Genomic DNA, 19,581 nt, shown 5'->3' with positions numbered 1-19,581 from the left:
CACTAAACACCAAGTCTGAGGACTAAATTTTATTATAGCACCAAGTCCGAGGACTATTTTTTGGCATTTTTTATACAATAATTGTCTAAACTGTGATTATCACGTGATTCTTTCCAGTTACAATTTGGAAAAAATAGATCAAGAGTACTAAATATGCTCAAAAGTTGAAAGATTGAGTACTAGATTTACTTTTATGCAAAGTTTAGGGCCTTAAATCACTCATGTATCAAAGTTTAGATACCAAAACTACAATTTTTTTTTTCTAATTTTTAAGTGCATGATTGAATTGGATATAGCTTAGTTAATTCTTTTCTACCTATGTAATGCACCGTTTACAACAAGATTTACTGTAAATTACAATATGCCCACCATTCTACTATCGTTGAGGAAAGTAAAGAAATAAAAAAACCCAAAGAAGTGTATGCCTTTTAACAGAAGGAAAAATTGCAAGTGTTACAAGGAGATAGGTTCATTAGGACTGATTCTGAAGATGAAAATACGTGCAAATTGGTTGGCTTATCCTTTTCTGCATCTTTTCCCATGTAGCTACATTTTTCCTTTTTCTATGGGATTTGGGTAAGATTATCCCTTTCATAGTTGGGGAATCTAGATTACTGCTGGTAGGGTGGGCCAGTAGGAGCATCATTTGTCAAAATTGAAATAACCAACAAGTTAGAAATCTAGCACCAGCATTAGTTCAATTGGAATAAGATGACGTTGACCCTGCGCATTTATGACTCATAGCCCACACATCTCTGGCAGCCAACAAAATTAGGCATTAGCTGGCAAGAGTGTTCCATAATGACCGTTGAAACCTGGGAGTGATGAAACCGCAGAAAAGGTAAAAATCATGAATATATTGTAATAAGTTGATATATATATATATAATTTAAAAATACGTTCGCACGAAACGTAAAGAATTTTTTGTAAAAAATTACAATTCAAACAATAGTATTTGATTTACATTATATATTTTTAAAATAAATAAAGAAGATAGCAAAGTGGAAAAGACCTTTTGTTTTCCAACAATAGTTAGGAGGAATAAATTAAATCTATTTCCTCAATCAAACTCAAAAGGCAATTGCTAACTTTCGAGAGTGACCAATGGACTTAAACTCTCATCACTCAACCCTCACTAGACCACCGATGTGGGAGATGGGGAAAGGGGAAACACTCGACGGACGCATCGCTAGTTTTTAGCGCTCTCATGACTCTTGTTTCTTTCCAACAATAGTTAAGAGGAATAAATTAAACATATTTCCTCAATTCAATTCAAAAGGTAATTGCTGACTTCCGAGAGGGATCAAGGGACTTAAACTCTCAGCACTCAACCCTCACCGAACCGATGTGGGAGATGGGCAAAGTGGAAAAGACTTGATATTGCATATTTTAACTTATGATACTAACCTTTTAAGGTTGGTCCGAACTCCGAACTTGATTGTGTTTTAGCAGAAACGTCCATCTCCCCGATTTATGACATTAATTTAAAATTCCTAATCAATATATATTAATCGCATTAACAATATATTCAAAGTTGTTCCTATAAATCTTAGCTGCTTTATCACGAAGATATGGCCTTTTAAACGAACTTAAAAATAAGTAGTCAAAATTTTGAACAAGCAAAAGGAAAGATGTTTGTCTAAAGACCTAATTCTATATTAATTTGTTTCCTTGACAGTTGTTTTTGTCAGAAAAATAAAATAAAATAAATTAAGGCTGCCAAAGAAACTGAAATAGGAAAATCTTTAAGGCTCAGTTTGGGCCTCAATTGATAGTTGATTAAAGAGGACAGGCCCATGGCCATTCGACACTAATTCTTCAGCGTTCGTACCATATTGGCCCAATTAACATCTTTTCTACCTAAAACTAAATTAAAAAATTTCCAAATATTATTCCCGAAGAAACAGTAACAGGAAAAAAACGAAAATACCCCCCGCCCCGAATGCCAATCAGAGGGGACAAGATCCAGTTCTGAAGATCCGATTGATATATCTCCACAACACGAATTCTGACAAGGAGTGAGTAATGGGGAGAAGAGCTAACGTCCACAGGGGATTAGTGCTCTCGGCGCTGTTATCGCTGTTATGCTTATCGGAGAAGGTCGGAGCCGTATGGTTGAGCTTACCGGCGTCTGGTACCAAGTGCGTATCGGAGGAAATCCACAACAACGTCGTCGTTTTAGCCGATTATGTCGTAATTTCCGATGATCATTCCCATCCCACTCCAACTATTTCCACCAAGGTATATATATATATATATATTTCATATCCTATGGTTTAATCAATTTTACCATTTCTTTAAATTAATATTACAACTTTTATTTTGTACATTTTATTTTTATTAGCTGTTTATTAGAGAAATTAGACTCTGTTTATACCAGATATTTAAGATGGCCAAGAAAGTTGCAATATTTTCCCACTATGTAGAGATTGTTCTATGTTCATTTTTATTTTTTCTATATGACAAGGTAATATCAGGGTTGGAGAAAAGTTAGGAAATGGAATTACATGAATTTAAAGTCTATAGATGTGTTTGGAGTTATTGTGGGCTCATAGCTTTAGGAGCAGGACTACGAATAATGAACTGACGAAGAGAGAGAGTGGGAGAAGATTTCTGGTACGTATTGTGATTGGGTGAATGTGCAACTGAAGGGCATATTCATGGCACAAGGCTCCTGTCAATATGATGTGTGTAGAGGATTGATGTCCAAAGCCTTCTTTCCGGAGGGGAAAAGGCTGTGATGTTTAGGACAAATTTTAGACTAGTTACTGATAAGAGTTACTTTGCCATAGTGCTAGATCTTCTCTTAAACTTCATCAATATTAATAATTCTAACGTAGTAGCCACCCTTCTGAGAACAAAAATTTAATGAAGTTGTATACTTGGTATTTTTCAAAAATTAGTACAGTGGGTAGATTGTCAATACTTAATAATTGATATCAAGAAGCATTGTAATATGAACTGATTTCCAAAACAAGCAGAAATGCCTCCTTGCACTATATTATTTGAAAAGATTTTTTGAAGTTTAGGGCTTTTGTGTTATAGAAAGGATATTGTATGGTATGGGTAGAGCAGTTAGGATATGTTTCTCTTGGCAGCTGACAAAGTGGTTGGTTGGGATTCTTCCTGCTTAGTAGTGTTTATTACTAATATGCCTAATCTGAAACAATATGTTGATCAGCCTGTGTGAGGCAAAGGCATGGATCTGCTACCTTTTTATAATCTTGATTCTTGCTATTGACCTTTGAAATTTATGCAAGAAGAAGGAAGGTGTCAATTGATGCATCATGTGGTGGAACCACAATGTTCTGAGACGCTTTTCTTTCTTTCATGCATATTTTTTCTTTATCTGGTAGAGCCCATCTTTAGTGGTGTTCCTTCCTTGCTTAATAGTCCGGTGAAAAACTCGATATGTTCATGCAGGTAACATCACCTTATGGGAATACCGTTCATCACTTAGAGAATGTAACACATGGTCAGTTTGCATTTACAACTACCGAAGCTGGCAACTATCTTGCATGTTTTTGGCTAGTTGAACATAATTCAGTAAAAGGGGATGTAAGCATCAATATCGATTGGAAGACTGGAATTGCAGCAAAGGACTGGGAGTCTGTTGCCAGGAAAGAGAAAATTGAGGTGCGAAGTTGAAGTTTATGTATGCTTTGCTGTCATGCATTTCCCCAAACTTCAGTTACTACTGTTTTTTAGCATGCAAGCCATTCATCAATTGTTGTTTCTTCTGCACGGATGTATCATCATCTATCTATAAAGTCTGGCGATTGACTTGTCCAACTTCCCTTCTTTAGTCAAAAGAATCCGTTCAACGGTCTAGTAGTTATAACTCTGGTTATGAAAAATATCATGTACTTCAAATTCAAATTTCATTTATTTTTGGTAAAATGCATTTTGATTATCTTCTTTTTTTTTTTTTTGGGAAAATTCAAACCTGTTAGACCACCACCTTGATATTGCTGCTTTGTTTGGGAAAAAATAGAGGCCTACTTTTATCTGTGGTTTGAATGATTACCCTAGGTAGCAATGTGGAAAGCATGTTCTGATTTTAGTAAGAGTTATGGTAGTGTTCTCGCTAACTGCTTTTTTTCTTTGGCCATATTAGGGTGTTGAGCTTGAGCTAAGAAAGCTTGAAGGAGCAGTGGAGGCCATTCACGAAAATTTAATATATCTCAAGTCCAGGTAAAGTGTGTATTGAGTTGTAAATGGTCCATTAGTTATTGTGCTTAATAATCGTATCTTTTCTTTTCTGTTTTCTTTCATTGGTTATTGATCACTAATTTCTTTTTCTTTTCAGAGAAGCAGAGATGCGATCAGTTAGTGAAACAACAAATGCCAGGGTGGCCTGGTTCAGTATCATGTCCTTGGGCGTCTGCATTTCAGTTTCAGTGGCACAGATAATGTATTTGAAGAGATTTTTCCAGAAGAAAAAACTAATTTAGGCTTCGTTAATCTGATTTTAGTCCTTGTTAGCAAATTGAGCTTAATGTTCTTTTTCCCCCTTTTCGATTGCCTTTGTTCTTTATCCAAGTTATGTAGAATGAAATTTTTGGTATAATACTGATCACCCAACTATTACTGTTAGAGATACGAGAAATTTAATTTAACATGCCATGTTCGGATAGTATATTTCTTCGTCCGTTGCCCCCCCAAATGTTTTTGGCTCGCTGATGAGCTGCTATTTGTTTTCTCATGATGAGCTTTTCCTACTCGTCTTCTTGCTTATTAGTGCTTCAGCGGTATGGGTTTATTTTACTGTCTATGAATTGGTTGCTTATTCAGCTACTCTTTGTTTTATTTTTGGTCGCAGACCTGCTTCCGTGATGATAGTGAGATTTATTGAATGAATCTTTTAAAGTCTGCTTTATGAGTAGTGCTGAACAAATACTTCAAGCATACTACTATTAGTAATTCACGCCTTCAATTGACTGTAGCAATTTGATGCATGTTAGGCAAAAAAGTGTTGAGAAAATATATTCATCGTAAGAATTTTTGGGTACAAAAATGCAGTCCAAACTGCAGTAATCTACCTCATCCATTACTTTGGCAGTAAACTGCAGAAATAGTTAAGGTTCTTTACATGAACTGTTTCAAGTTCTTGTCTCATCTTTTAGGCATATATTGCACTTACTAGTTTTAGCATTCAGGTTGCAGATCATCAAAAAAAAAAAAAAAAAAAAAAGGATTCAGATTGCAGTAACTTATTGAAGTAATTCATTAATAAAGTTTTTGATAAAAAAAGCACTTATTAAATGCTTAAATATTTTTAAATATATTGTTTGAATACATAATTGAATAAGTATTTATTGTATTAGATGATGTATAATTTAAATTTTTTTAAATGTATTTATCTCTTTATTTAATTTATAATATTGAATAAATTGAATAAATTTAATATTTTATTTTTTAAAACATGTATTCTTTAGAGCGTGGGAGCTAACTAATAAGCCATTGCTCGGTTCTAGTACCTGATGACCTCCCAATTGAGGAGACACCTTGTCTGTGTTTTCCAGAAGCTGCTACAATCATAGAAATCACAACTCCCTCCGGTCGTTCTTCAAGCGCACTCCCCCTCAGGGGGCCGGGGGGGACGGGTTTGTTTGGATCGTGAATTATTTGAGATATTTGTACTGTAGCACTTTTTGTGATGTGATGTATGTGAGATAAAAAGGTAATTGAGAAGATAAAAAGATGCGTTGAAAATTGTAATGATGATATAAACAGATATAATTTGATAAATAATTCACAATCTAAACAAAGCCAATTGGATAACATAATGCGTTCATGTTTTGCTCCAAAATATCCCAGGAGATACTCCTGTTAATTGGCAAAATATCCAAAACTTGAGGTACTGCTATGCTCAGAGGGGTTGCAAGTCAAAAAGAATTGTTGCAATTGAATTTTCTATTCAGTTCAAGATAAGGTGTGCCTGCATGTCCATTACGATTCAAAATGCATCACTGAATGACCCAAAAAAGGAACATCACTCCAAGTAGAATTCAAAGAAGAGTTAAAAAAATTTGGATTGACACTACGAAAGAATAGCGACGGAAGTCAGGGTTGACAATGCATCTGTCAATGCAAATTACAACATGAAATTAGAAAATTGAGGGAAATTTTTTTCCTGTCAAAGTGATGATTATTCAATTGAAACAATTCTCCGGTTGATGTATCTGAATTTACAAATATCCTCAAAGAAATCATCTGCACTGCTGTGGCTGCTCTTCATCTGAAGAATCTTTATGGTCATCTTTCTTAAGTTCCTTGCATACCGCAACAAGGATTCCAGGGTACTCATTTTCTGCTCAGCATTTAAGGGAGATCTGATTGTGATTACAAGCTTCTCCAGGCAAGGAATCACAAACCTTGAGTCCACCTGCCAAGAAAAGGAAAAACAACATGACCCCCGAACAGTGACTATGTGCCTAATTAAACATCAATCACCAACCAAGAGAGAGTTCTTAGTTCATGCTCACATTTTTTAGGCTGTTCTTCTGGCAAAGAGCAGCAAACATGGCACCATGTATGTCAAAGGTTAGCAGCTTGGGGTGGCTATTGAAGAAGTCAACCAAATCAACCTCCGGAAAGGGCAATAGGGCATCAAAATCACCCGTAAATTCTACCTTCATATAGAGGTGCTTCACCTCACTGGCCAATTGCAGCATTGTACTTATAGCATTCCAGCACCACTGCACTCCTCTCATAGACAATGACTCCAGGGCCACAAGTTTTCCAAAATCCACTATGTATACTCGACCTGGCACGAAACAAGCCATGATTGGTGAACATAACAAACTCCATAAAGAAATTTTTTGGGCAAAGAGTTGGCTTAAAATCACATGACAAATACCTGAATTATTTGCAATGGTGAGATCTCTCAAGCATTGTGTTTCTCTGACTCTAATCCAGCTACAGCCCTGAACTTCAAGTAGTTCGAGCCTAGGAGAAGTGATAGAAATCGAGCAATTACCCAAGCCATAGAAGTCAAGCTTGCATTGCTGCAGAAAAGCCAATTCAATTGATACGGACCCCAATCCCTCACAACCAAGGAGAGAGAGATTGGTTAAAGAGGGACAAGCTCGTAGGGCAGCAGATAGTGCGGGATCTTCCATCCTAGCACCTACTATTTCAAGATTTTTTAGCCTATGAAATGTGTCCCACTTAGGAGAATGAATCATTAAGACTCCCCAGAGCTTCAAGGACTCCAAATTTGACGCAGCCCTAATGCAGTCCAACTTGGAAGGGATATCAACACAAGACTGATGATCAATGATGTTGTCCATACGCAGCTCCAGGTTCCGAAGGAATGGCCCTTGGTGCAGTAGCCAAGAAGCAAGGCCAAGACTGGTAAAAGGGCAGTAGACAACAAGGTCTTCTAACCGATCAATGGATGAAACCATCCGCGACACAACCAAATCCGGGGTCAGCCCACATTTGAGGTTATCAAAAATGTTGCGAGGGAAGTAAAGACTCCGAAAATGGGGAATTGAATCCTTCCATCGCTGGGACACACAAGCGCAAGATGCCACATCTTTGGCATTATTGATATGGGACAAGATAAATTGAACAACAGCATCAGGCAAAGAGTCCATATATCTGGGTACAACAATCAAACAGCTAATGTTTAATTAGATTTAGCTATAAAAATCCAAACTTGAGCAAGGGGGTGAGGAAGAATTCCTCAGAAGAATGATTATCTTGAGCAAATTCAATAGATTTTTACTGGGTTTCAAGCACAAATGAATATAATTCAAAACTCCAATCAACAAAATCAATCTTAAGCAAATAAAGCAGTTAAAAACAAATTTTAAAGAACCGTCTATTAAGTTTCAAATGCTACAAGAAGATTCTATATTAGGACTTCATTATGACCAGATTTGTTAAACCAAAACCGATAAACATTTGAGCTTATTGCCTCAAGCTAAAAGCTCAATATCTGAAGATTCATCAACAACAGAAGCCAAAATGGGAAATAAGATCTTAAAAGAACCTGCGTAAATCAAGCGAAAAAAAAAAATTCTTCCGAGCGTAAAATGGGAAATAAGATGCAATAATGTCCTACGTAAAATGCACCGAGGAATCGCAATTGAATTGAATGTAAAGAAACAAGAGTTGGAGGAGCTTACAATCAGGACGTGAAGAAAAAGCCCAAATCAGAGCTTTACTGTTTGTGGGCTAGAGCTTATGGGAGAGAGAAAGAGAGAGAGCAGTAGAAGAAGAGAAGACGAGGAAAGAGTAGGCGCGGGTTTATAAGGAGGAGGGGCTGGTGGTATAGCTGAAGCTGTTCAAATTTCAAAAGTTTGTGCGTGAGGTGGTGAGGTGAGGGTGCGTTTTGCTGTGGGGGAAATATTTTTGGCTCTGCACATTTTGACGCCAGACTCTCTCTCTCTCTCTCTCGTCTCTCTCCTCTGAATCCCTAGTATCTGATTTGAATCTCATAGCATGCAATTTCTCGAAGGCCCGCCTCGTTTTTGAATTTTTTTGAATTTTGTGACCGTTTTTGGCATTGTAGTTTACTCGAGTCTGGTCTTGGTCTTGGCCTCTTCCTAAACTTCTAGTAGTGACATTTTAGACTCTTAACCAAATCAAAAGTCGAAATGGTATGGTAGTTCAGTTGAAATGAAACTCACATATCAACAGCAAACTTATTTTTATTTTTATCTCTCTGTGTTACCAGGGAAAACTACTGACTTCCAGCAATCTACATTTTTTTGCTTTTTTCAATATATAGGCTCTAATACATTTCAATATTGTTTGGATAGAGTATTATTTGAAACAATAAAATACTGAAGTATTTTTTGTGATATGATATACGTGACATAAAAATGTGATTGAAATTATAAAAAAAATATATTGAAAAATGTTCTCACGATACAAGTCAAATATTATTTGACATAATTGAGCTATCCAAATATAAGTTTTTTGGGATGAAGAGTCTGCTATTATGATTATAAAGTTCTGTAATGAGGATTCTTTACTTTAGCTATTATATGCTGCTTCATAAAAAAAAAAGCTAAAATTAATCAAATTGGTTCAATTAGATGTATTTTATCAAGTACGATAGACTTGGAAATTCAAATTGGATTAGGACAACTACCACGTTATAAACTATTACTAGTATTTGGATGAAACATGTACATATTAGCCTTCGTTGTAAGCACGTCTTCTTTGATGATTAGACTTATTCTTATGGTATAGAAAGCTTAAGGCTAAGTTTGGGAGTTTATGATAGAAAAGAGAAGAAGGGAAAACTTAAGTTATGAGAGAAGAGAATAGAAGAGAAAGGATTGTTATGTTGTTTGGGAATTTTGAAAATTAGCGGTATGATTTTGGATATGAAAGTCATTAAATATTTGTTCAAGACATTTTTAAGGATAAAAGAGGTATTTTAAAATTTTTTTACAAGCTTTCTCCAACTTTCTCTCAAATTTGGGAGGAAAAGTTTTATCCACTATTCATCCTCCCATTTCCTTTATTTTCTCTCTTACTTAAAACTCACAAACAAATGAAAATCAAGCTTTCTCTTCTTTCCCTTTCTTTTCTGTTCGAATCCTCAATCCCAAAGGCACCCTAAGCGTGAAGATTAAGGGAAAGTTCGATAAAAATGGAAGGGAGAGAGGGAGGGAAGGAGGGGGACGGTGTCAGTAGAGAAAGGAGGAGGGGATAGGTTGGTGGATGGTTGTTGTAGGAAATTTCAACAAATTTTTAAAAAATGTTCCAATTCCAAAATACATTTCAAAAATACCTAATTCAAACAGGCTACAAAAAAAAAAAAAAAAAAAAAAAACCTAATCCATACAGATCATAATTTCTCAGTCAAACATACAAAATATTTCACACTCAAAACACCATTCTTTCATATACGCACAACACACAAAAAACATATTTTCCATATTTGCAAGTAGTTCATTAGTGTCAAAAAGTAATATTCAAGAAATTAATATCATATAAACTTAAAATCTAATATTACTATTCAACTATAAAATACACATGAAATAAAATATTTCATGTGTAATTTAGCTGGTTAATCAAATAGAATTGACTATATAAATTCAGCAAATCAAAAGTTTAATGATTAAATTTCAGACTTCAATTTGCAGTTTTATCAAGCCACCCTGCCTTATATTTTCCCTTTTTTTTTGTTGGCTTATGCTAGTAAATTCCCTATTGGAATGCTAACACAAATAAAAAATCCAAAGATAAGGTTATGCTTAATGTTGAAATTGTTTTCTTTAAAAAAAAAATGCAAACGCTTTACAATTTATGTTGTATATCTAATTTATACCCTCGAGCGGCGTGCATTTTTTATTTTGATAAAAATTTTCGAATACGATCTAATTCTTCTAACAAGACATTTACGGGTGAAGCTCTAATGGAAGAAACTTTAACCATTAGATTGGCTCTCCAAATGGCAAGAGAAGCAGGCTGGAGGAAAATTGCAATCCTATCAGACTGCAAAACAGCCACGGACCAAATTAGAAGCAACAATGTGCAGGATGGTATTCTAGCAACCATTGTAGAGGACGTTGAGGATCTAACACAAGGCTTTGAGTATTGTACAGTATCTTTTGTACCTATAACGTCTAATGTAGCAAGTCATATGCTAGCATATTTTGCAACAAAGCTAGTTAATGATATATAGATTGGGCAAATGATTTCCCAAGCTGGTTGATAAAAGCAGCTAGGAAAGATAAGAGGGCTGTTGCCCTTTTTGTAACTAATCATTGTATTAGTAAATGTTAATATATACTCTCTCCGTCCCGTTTTGTTAGTCTTGATTTTTTTTTTCACACAGATTAAGAAAGTGTAATTAATTTGGTTGGAAACATAAATTTAGATTAATAATTTCTTAAAATACCCTTATACTAATCACGAAGAGTGCCAATTAATATCAGTTACAGCTAGAGGTGGCAGAATGGGCGGGATGGGCGGGATTTGCTTGGGTTTGTGATGGAACCGAGTTATATGGGTTTGGGTCCAACCTTACCCATATGTGTTTTGGGACTAATTTGGGCGGGATCACTTTGGGATGGGTTTAGATTGATCCCGCCCAATACCCAAATCTATTTTCTACATATTTTTTTTTCCTTTAATTCATTTTTATTTTTTATATAATTTTAATATTTTTGATTTATTAAATTTTTTTTAGTTTTATTAAATAAACATGCAAGTGCTTTATACTCAGGATTCCCATCAAAAATTGGATTAACAAATAAAGGAAAAAATAGATATACAGTCATATTCCAACATATATCAAGATGGCCAAAGTACTTAAGGTGTTGAATATTTATTTTCATCATTGTCCAAAGATGACAGGTCTAAATTGACTGAAATGTTGAAAATTCTTGTGGATAATGACTAGGAAAACTACTAGATTATATTCTCTAGTATGACTATAAAAATTGTTAAAGATAATTTTTGAATCTAAGACTCCGTTTGGATTGGCTATTTTTTCAAAAAATAAGTTTTTCAAATACAATGTTACAGTAATATACAATAACTCAAAAAACATCCCATCCATATTAGTATATCAAATATTTCAAAAAAATTTTATAGTAAAAATTTTTCATATACACTGTTATAATAAAATATTTCAAAAAAACCCCCCAAAAATAGCTAAACCAAACAGAGCCCTTGTTATTTGAGTCCAATGGGTATCCACGTATTTCCCAAGTATTCCCATCAATTAATGGGTACAATTGGGATTTGTCCCATTTTAAACCCAATATCAAAATCCAATACCCATCCCGCCCAAAGCCCTATGGGCATGGGTAACCCATTGGGACTTGGGACAAATTGCCACCTCTAGTTACAGCTAATGGGTTAGTATTGGAAAAGCTCAATGTATTCAATGTAGTGGGTTAGTATTTAATAACAATGTATTAATAATAAGATATTTAATAAGGGTATTTTAGATAATTTGAAAGATTACTACATTTCTTAATGGAAAAGTGAACTATAATTTGGGACAGACGAAAAAGGAAAACAAGACTATCAAAGTGGGACGGAGGGAGTATAATGATACTGCCATTTGTTGAAAAAAAAAAAAAAAAGAAGACATCTGCGGGAGTTGGCATTTGATAGTTAAATTTTGTCAACCCTTCTCCGTACAACATTTCGTGATAGTTTGCTCATGCAACGTGCAGCCTGCCATCATATATATATATATATATATATTAAAAAATAAAATAAAGACGGGGACGAATGAACGAAAAAAAGAGAGAAATAAAAGGAAGGAATGAACTTTATAAGACCGTGTCTGTGTTTTAGTGTCTGATTTTCATCAGGTCAGTACAAGATGATGAAAAAAAAAAAAAAAAGTAATTCTGTTGTTTATATTAGAAATAAAAGTAAAATATAGGTAAATTAACTAGATCAGAAATGATAGCCGTCATTTTGCAAGACAAATGTACGTGTTTAGACTTCCAGACACATGCAATGCTTTTTTTTTTTTGGATTCCATATGCAATGTTTATCCCTCACAAACACGCGAAACTATCATCATCTTGCCCATACCCATGTTTATTTGTCCTCCCCGATCCAGATCATGCACATTACTTGAACTTGACCAAAAAGGATAAATCAGCATTCGCGTACCATTATTATTAGTTAGACGTCAATTCATATTACGAACTGATAGCGTACGTGATCCAGCTACTTCAAATTGCATCTATACAATTATTTTCCAGCCGACGACAGAGTCTTGTTTCTTGTGACTCTCAAAACTGTCGAAAATCTCTCCGCTAAATCGACTATCACTAGAGTGGTTGGTTATCATATTTACTACACTAATGTGGCTTCTTTTATATTCATTTGAGTGCGTGATACATTCACATGGCCCTGACTTTTCTTAGATTCATATGGATGCGTAGTACATTCGTATGATTCGATGGTAATTCAGTTTTCGTCGATTCTTCTTGATTCAATTGGATCGCACCCTTACAATAGATTAGAATAGCAATAAAAGTAGACGTTAACGAATACAAAAAAAAACAAAAATCAAGAAACTTATATAAAAACTATGGGAGTTAGTATTCGTATTGAATGACTCGAGTAAGAATCCAGTAAAGCCGTTCGTATAACTAGAAATTTCCCTTTTTAGACAGTCGAGAAATTTCCGTTTCTACATTTGGCTCTTTTTTTTTTTCATAGCGAGCATCGCGAGACATGGCGTCTGTCATGGTGAGATGGCAATGAAGTAGTAGCATATAGATATTTACATTTTGACTAATGTCGCTTTATGAAATGTGGATTGAGTTGTTTTTTTTTTATATATTTTTTTGATGAACTTGGTCACAAATTATAGTACAGGTAGGATTAATTAGCGGTTTGATTTATTCCAACACAAGTTAAAGATGAGGTTTATACATAAAAATTTGCATGAATATCTTTATATGCGCATATCGAATTTGTAAGATCAAATCCAATCACAACTACAACATAGCTTCATCAAAATTTCGACCATCATTTGCAATTTTTTGTGGATTTCCTAATTTTTTTCCCCATGATACAGATAGACCTCCGTTATGCCGAAACTAATACGTTTTCTCTATGAAATATTAAAAACATACTATTACGTAATAACACACAAGTATAGTGGGCCATTTCTTATCCCGCGGATAAACGAAGAAGAAATGATCCACCATTATCTGCGTTTGGACAGGAGATTATATTTGTTTAAATATATTTGCTTACATCAACATTACAATTTTCAATATAATTTTTTATATTTTTAATTACTTTTTTATCTCACATACATCACATCATAAAAAAATGCTATATTTAAAATATTTCAAATAATTTTACGATCCAAACACACACTACTATTTTTTATGACTTTTAATCTATTGTAGCAGCAGTTATTATCCTCGTGGGTACATATGGTTTACGTACGTGAAAGTAAAGTTCTTTGGGATCCACTTGGGAGCATGTGAATGGTCAAATTATGGAATTACTCGTACCGCAAAGCGATCCATAGAGTAAGCCCCAAGAAATTCAACATGGATTATCTCAATCATTGGGAATTAAGAAAATGATGAAAAGAAGCATTATGGGACGGGACCAGATTACTTAGCTATTATGGGATATTAGTTTATACTCTAATGAAAAATGAGTAGCAACAAAGACAACTGCGCTGCTGGGAGTGGTGACAAATATTGCACTTTATCCGCTTTGGTCCCTTTGTTTTGTTTAAGCGTTATTAAATACTATTCATTATTCGTGGGCACGCCTTTTCCCCCTCTTCCCACCTTTCCTTTTCACCTTTGCTTCCCCTTAACGTTCCGCAGCCAAATAATCAAATTTTTCCTTGAATATAACCAGTTTTTAAAAATCAGGCTCGTCCAAGTTTTGGCCCCAAATCAACGGCTGATGGGTAATAGTATCAAATGGAGTGTCCGTATCAATCTCTTTTTTTTTATGATGCAATTTACCGCGATATTCCACGATGAATAAGTTCGACGCTAATCCCAACCCAAACACGGTCTTATAGTGAACTACGTGACTGAAGGGAAGGAATAAGAGAGAGAGAGAGAGCATATGCTCACTATGGAATATTGGAATTCACTTGTCCCTGACCATTCCAAGGCCCAGTTGTCTCTACCACTTTTAGAGAGAGAAAAATTCGCCAAAACTTAACTCCTACAGAGAGAAAGTGGAGCAGAGTAAGAATTGAGGAGTGTGGGCTTGGAGTTGGGCGGTTCAGATGCTGTGGAGATGGGGAAACTGTCGCAACAGCAACTGCCAGTCGCACGGCAGCAACAACAACGACAAGGCCCGACTGAGGAGGGCGGAGTCGGTTCTTCAATCTTCTGCTGTCGGAGATGTTCGGCGGCTTTCAACAGAATTCCGAGAGATTGCGGTTGTAAATGCGTTTTTGTTTTGTTATTAAGCGTTGCCGTGTTTGTCTATGCCTTGTTTTCCGTCGTTCATCTTTCATCAAAGGAAATTGGGTATGATGCAAAAGATGCCATCAAAATCCGTGGTATGCATTCCCATATTCAGTTCAAATTACTTCCCATTTTGCGCTTGGATCGCTGTGATGAGGGCTTTTTGTTTGTCTGGAATTTTGTGATGAGGGTTTTCTTTTTTCTCTGGGTATTTTGGACTCGTGGGTATTTTTTTTTTCACGATATTGATCAATAATTTGGATTTTCAGTTGTTTGTTGAAGTGGCAGCACCTCGCCTTTTTTTAGATATTACGTTGTTTGAATGATGTCTCCTGGGAAACCTCTGTGGATTGTTGTTTAGTTTTCTGGATTAATCTTTTTTTTTTTTTGTTTGAAAGTATGTGAGCAAATTCTCTTCCTTTAGAGATTCTTACTGGGAGAGCTATGTTAAGATGGTTTTAAATTTCAAGCAGTTTTGTCAATTCTAGCTGATTGTTTTGAGTATATGCAAAAAGGGTAGATACAATAATGTAGTCCTTCATGGGCCTTTTTTTCCCTCTCTCTACTGGAGTTGATATTTCCAATTATGGGTAATAAACTTTGGGCTGCTGAGGTTATTTGTAAGATGAAGATGAATACGTCTTGGTAGCGTGGTTTGACTTAAAGACCTTGCGTTTTTCTGCATTGAAACGTGTTGATTGTATGAGTATATATGGGCACGGTTATATGCCGCATAATATTTTTTTTTTTCACTTCTTGTCCCAAGACTGCTTGAACATTTAAACTTTCAAATGTTTAGTGTCTCTTGCTAGTGTCTTTTGGCAATTGCTGACTGCCATCAGTTTTTTTCCTTTCTTTCTGGTTTTCACAAAATCCATAATTGAAGTGTTACATCTGGTATCTTGTTCTCTAAATTTATCTACAGAAGTAGTTCAAATTGGCGGGTCGTCCCTGGAAGCTCATAATTTCCTGGGCAGTTCATATTCCTTCTGCTTTAAATGAGACTTTTTCGGCAGAACTGATTTTACCTGAAAACATGAGAAACAAAGATATCCTTGAATATTCTGGATTAGATTTCTCTTCCAACTAATCAGTATATGTTGCTGTTGGTGTGCCAAAATTTCCTGGGAAGATATATGAACAGCAAAGTTTGTCCACTCTTTTGTTGCCTAAATTTGTTGTTTGTTGCTAGAGTTTGATTTTTTCTTGAGTGGTTCTCTCTATTTATGCAAGATTAGCATGCTTACGATAGTAGCACATGACTTTTGTGTATACCCCCTATCTGAAATTGAAAAACACAAGAAACTGGTGATTTTTCTTTACATGTAGCTGACAGGTTACTTATTTTTCTTCTTCTCATTCTGTTCTTTTCAGCCACAGTTCAAGCATACTTAAGACTGCAGAAGCCTGTAGCACAGCTTCTGCCTCACATTAATGAGTTAGAATATGATATCTTTGGGGAGATAGGTGTTCCTTCTACAAAGGTTTGCAACAAGCCTTTATAGCTAGCTCTATTTGTGTTGGTGAAATAAGATACACTTAACATAACATTACTTCATTTAAATAGGTTGCTGTCCTATCCATGCACCGGGCAGGTTTATCTAACGTTACGGATGTGGTCTTTGGCGTCCTTTCTGATCCACTGAGTGTTCCCATTAACCCAGTGTTCATAAGCGTGCTTAAGTCGTCTTTTGTGGAGCTATTTCTTCTACAGTCCAACTTGACACTGACCAACACAACTTTCGGAGAGCCCTCTTCATTTGAAATTCTGAAGTTTCCTGGTGGAATCACATTAATTCCTGAGCAATCTCCTTCAATCTGGAGCGTACCACAGATCCTCTTTAATTTTACTCTTAACAACCCCATTTATGAGATTAGAGAAAAGTTTGTTGAGTTGAAGACACAGTTGAAGTTGGGTTTGGATCTGATGCCTGATGAGGTATACTCGCAAAACTGTTGACTTGATAATTTTTTGATGAGGTCTTACTTACTTTACTTTTTACAGTGTAACAATTGTTCTGGACGAGAATAATGTGGTTCAAAATTTCCCAAGGTTGATATTTAAACATACAGAAATTTGCACATTTTGATGAAGTTCACATCAAGGGATAATCTGTCTGCAATTTTGAAAAGAGGAAACTGAAATTGTATTTGTTACTTGCTTGAATAGCTTGGTCCTAAGTTATTTATTCCCAGTGATACAACTTTTCATCACAAGATTATAAGTTTTTTTTCGCTTGTCTGCAGACCGTTTACATACAGGTAACAAACAATAATGGATCTACTAGAGATCCTCCAGTTGTAGTTGAAGCTTCAATTACTTCAAACTGGGGGATTCTATTACCTCAGAGAATGAGACAATTGGCCAAAAAACTTATGGGGTCTCCAAAAAATCTTGGCCTTGACATGTATGTTTTTGGTAAAGTTAAGGAAGTCAGTTTATCTTCTTCTCTAAAGCATTCCCTTGACGTTTTGCCACCAACTCCATCGCCGTCTCCATCTCCATCCCCAGATTTACCATTTTATGGATCTGATCCTCCAGCTCCTGTGCCCAACTTTCCTCTTTCAGCACCTTGCTCTAACTTTGATGTATATGCACCTTCTGATCCAAGCCCAGAGAATGATCTTGACTATTTTTCTGCACCTTTACCAGCAGAAAATGACCCAAAGTGTCGTTCTGGGCTTTCTCCAAGTTATTCACCAATCTCTCATGCCCATCCACCTAGTCCTAATTTATCACCAAGTTCTTCTACTCCTTCCACAGGATCTATAGCACAGACTGGCCCTTCTCCTTTACCTGTAGTATCTTTTGGTTCTGGTCGTGGCTGGGAAAATGAAAATGGCAGAAGATTGGCGTCGCCACCACACTCATTGCCCTCAATCTCAGCTTCCTCTATGTGTAAGTTGCTGCTTCCAATACTTTGATTCTTAGTCCCATCATGTGAGTAATTATTGATGAGAAATGCATTCCCAAATAATCTATGTTGTTCAACACCACTTTGGTGTAGGAGATCTTGAGTTTAATGGATTTAATCTGATCCTGATGATAGCTGGAATAGGGTTTGTTTTTAAAGATAAAAAAACCTAAAAATTGATTCTTAGATATAGGACAAAGATAACCTAGGATTTACACACCCAGGCTTTACTAGGATTAAGCTGTCCTTTAGAATACCAGCAAAACCTTAGAAATCTGTGCTTTATTTCGAATTTACACTTGAAGGGATAGGATTAGAGTTTTTCTTTTGCATCAGGATAGTTTGGCATTTGACCTTTTGTTGCTGACCACTTGATTGGATGTTATTGTTGTGGTTCACTTCTGATGCTATATGTTGATTCATGATGCCTTAAGTAAGTTTTTGATGATATTTAAGTCTCTCTTTGTTATGCTTAGTTCATTTCTTGCACCCTACTACCCGCAAAGAGGGAGACAAGGGACAATAGTACAATAGAGATAACAGAAGTTTGTGAATCTTCACATTCATGATGATTTGACTGTCTTTGGATACAACAGATAAGCCGATTAACTAAGGTGTGCATTTGCAGATCCTGCGCTATCCTCTCCCTACCATATCTGTTGGGTTTGCTTATTCGGCCTCTTCATATTCCATCTTCTTTCTTACCCATTTTGATGACACTTGTGCCACATTCTACTGAAAGCGGAGTTACCAGCATGCGTCATGGCAGGTTACAGTTTTGCTTTGGCTAGGATGATAAAAAGTTTGGCAGAAGGCTTTGGTTTGTAGGAAGACAAGGAATGCTAGTATTTATGAATCAGAAAGCTGCAGGTTAAAGCCATAAAGGTGGCTGGCCACTCTCTTTAAGTGCGAAATATTTGGACGGTATTTTCTGGGATGATATTCCCGAAGGGAATAACTCCTCGAGACTGTGAAGGCTGATGATGAAGTTACTACTACTACTCCACTGCAGTCTTTCAAGGAAAGCCTAATTGAAAGCAGTGCAGGCTCTCCTTGAACATCTGCAACGGGCTAACCGCAATTATACAAATACATAGGAGACTAGCTAGATGATCGCAAATTAATGTTCTCGAGTATATATTGATGCTAATACCATTATTAAGCAATTGAGGATGTTAATTGCAGATGAGTTTTCATCCTTTTCTACTCTGCCTTGCATGCCTTGGATAAAAAAAAAGAGAGAGGTTACTGTAGCAATCTCGCTTTTTGCCATGTGTATAGTCTCTTCTTTTGACAAGTGGTAGTTTTCATTTTAAGTTGAATTTTTGCTCCACTACTTTCTTTCAGTAGCCAAAAATCATAAACAACTCTCCTCCGAATTCTTTTCTTCTTTCTCTTTCTGCTTTTGCCTTCAATCCTTATCTTCCTCTTTTTTCTTCATCTTTCTTTTTTGCCCTTAAAAATTTTTTTAAAATTAATTATGCTAAGATTATTTTCTTACTATTGTTTTAGATGATTATTGTTAATCATGAAAAGGTATCATAACAATTAATTGATTTATGTTGTCACTTCTTCCTCTATCAATTTTAACTCTTTAATTCAAAATTTTGCTTTTCCCCTTTTTCTTTTCCTTCATCGTAATTTTTCTTTGCATTTCATCCTCCCACTCAATCAGTGCATCTTTTCCTCCTTCCTCTATTATTAACTAGATGTATGTTTTTTTACACGAGAATGAATATTTCTTTTGTTCAAAAATCATGATTCAT

At 35.6% G+C, this 19,581-nt stretch overlaps 3 protein-coding genes across 5 annotated transcripts; 2 read left to right on the top strand and 1 right to left on the bottom strand.

The window, feature by feature from the left end:
* The first annotated feature begins 1,883 nt into the window (after positions 1-1,883).
* Positions 1,884-4,639, top strand: LOC113726730 (transmembrane emp24 domain-containing protein p24delta3-like). The gene is made up of 4 exons (XM_027250595.2): positions 1,884-2,241; positions 3,424-3,636; positions 4,118-4,194; positions 4,310-4,639. The coding sequence occupies exons 1-4, from the start codon at positions 2,026-2,028 to the stop codon at positions 4,452-4,454; spliced, it is 651 nt and encodes a 216-aa protein (XP_027106396.1). The 5' UTR covers positions 1,884-2,025; the 3' UTR covers positions 4,455-4,639.
* A 1,368-nt stretch (positions 4,640-6,007) lies between these two features.
* LOC113726729 (F-box protein At1g10780) lies at positions 6,008-8,409 on the bottom strand. Of its 2 annotated transcripts, none has more exons than XM_027250591.2 (4): positions 8,139-8,409; positions 6,863-7,629; positions 6,489-6,769; positions 6,008-6,388 (listed from the first exon to the last, which is right to left on the bottom strand). In XM_027250591.2, exons 2-4 carry the CDS (start codon positions 7,602-7,604, stop codon positions 6,152-6,154), a joined length of 1,260 nt encoding a protein of 419 aa, XP_027106392.1. In that variant the 5' UTR covers positions 7,605-7,629; positions 8,139-8,409; the 3' UTR covers positions 6,008-6,151. The 2 variants fall into 2 exon arrangements, with proteins under 2 accessions (XP_027106392.1, XP_027106393.1); XM_027250592.2 differs by having other exon boundaries at positions 6,863-7,608.
* Positions 8,410-14,457: 6,048 nt separating this feature from the next.
* LOC113726727 (uncharacterized) lies at positions 14,458-18,999 on the top strand. Of its 2 annotated transcripts, none has more exons than XM_027250590.2 (5): positions 14,458-14,995; positions 16,275-16,384; positions 16,468-16,839; positions 17,148-17,799; positions 18,412-18,999. In XM_027250590.2, the coding sequence occupies exons 1-5, from the start codon at positions 14,728-14,730 to the stop codon at positions 18,426-18,428; spliced, it is 1,419 nt and encodes a 472-aa protein (XP_027106391.1). In that variant the 5' UTR covers positions 14,458-14,727; the 3' UTR covers positions 18,429-18,999. The 2 variants fall into 2 exon arrangements, with proteins under 2 accessions (XP_027106391.1, XP_027106390.1); XM_027250589.2 differs by having other exon boundaries at positions 14,465-14,995; positions 18,444-18,999.
* The last annotated feature ends 582 nt before the right edge of the window (positions 19,000-19,581 follow it).

This window comes from Coffea arabica, chromosome 2c, assembly GCF_036785885.1.
Source record: "Coffea arabica cultivar ET-39 chromosome 2c, Coffea Arabica ET-39 HiFi, whole genome shotgun sequence".
In the NCBI taxonomy this organism is placed as follows: Eukaryota; Viridiplantae; Streptophyta; class Magnoliopsida; order Gentianales; family Rubiaceae; genus Coffea; species Coffea arabica.
Note: the sequence above shows the minus strand (reverse complement) of the source record. Positions and strands in the feature narration are given on the sequence as shown.

Coding starts and splice junctions, on each gene's coding strand:
- LOC113726730 (XM_027250595.2), top strand. CDS start 2,026: ATGGGGAGAAGAGCTAACGTCCACAGGGGATTAGTGCTCTCGGCGCTG. Junction 3,637..4,117: donor CCAGGAAAGAGAAAATTGAG/GTGCGAAGTTGA, acceptor TGGCCATATTAG/GGTGTTGAGCTTGAGCTAAG. Junction 4,195..4,309: donor TTAATATATCTCAAGTCCAG/GTAAAGTGTGTA, acceptor TTTTCTTTTCAG/AGAAGCAGAGATGCGATCAG.
- LOC113726729 (XM_027250591.2), bottom strand. CDS start 7,604: ATGGACTCTTTGCCTGATGCTGTTGTTCAATTTATCTTGTCCCATATC. Junction 6,770..6,862: donor CACCATTGCAAATAATTCAG/GTATTTGTCATG, acceptor GTTTCGTGCCAG/GTCGAGTATACATAGTGGAT. Junction 6,389..6,488: donor AGAAGAACAGCCTAAAAAAT/GTGAGCATGAAC, acceptor TTTTCTTGGCAG/GTGGACTCAAGGTTTGTGAT.
- LOC113726727 (XM_027250589.2), top strand. CDS start 14,728: ATGGGGAAACTGTCGCAACAGCAACTGCCAGTCGCACGGCAGCAACAA. Junction 16,385..16,467: donor TAGGTGTTCCTTCTACAAAG/GTTTGCAACAAG, acceptor TCATTTAAATAG/GTTGCTGTCCTATCCATGCA. Junction 17,800..18,443: donor AATCTCAGCTTCCTCTATGT/GTAAGTTGCTGC, acceptor GTGCATTTGCAG/ATCCTGCGCTATCCTCTCCC.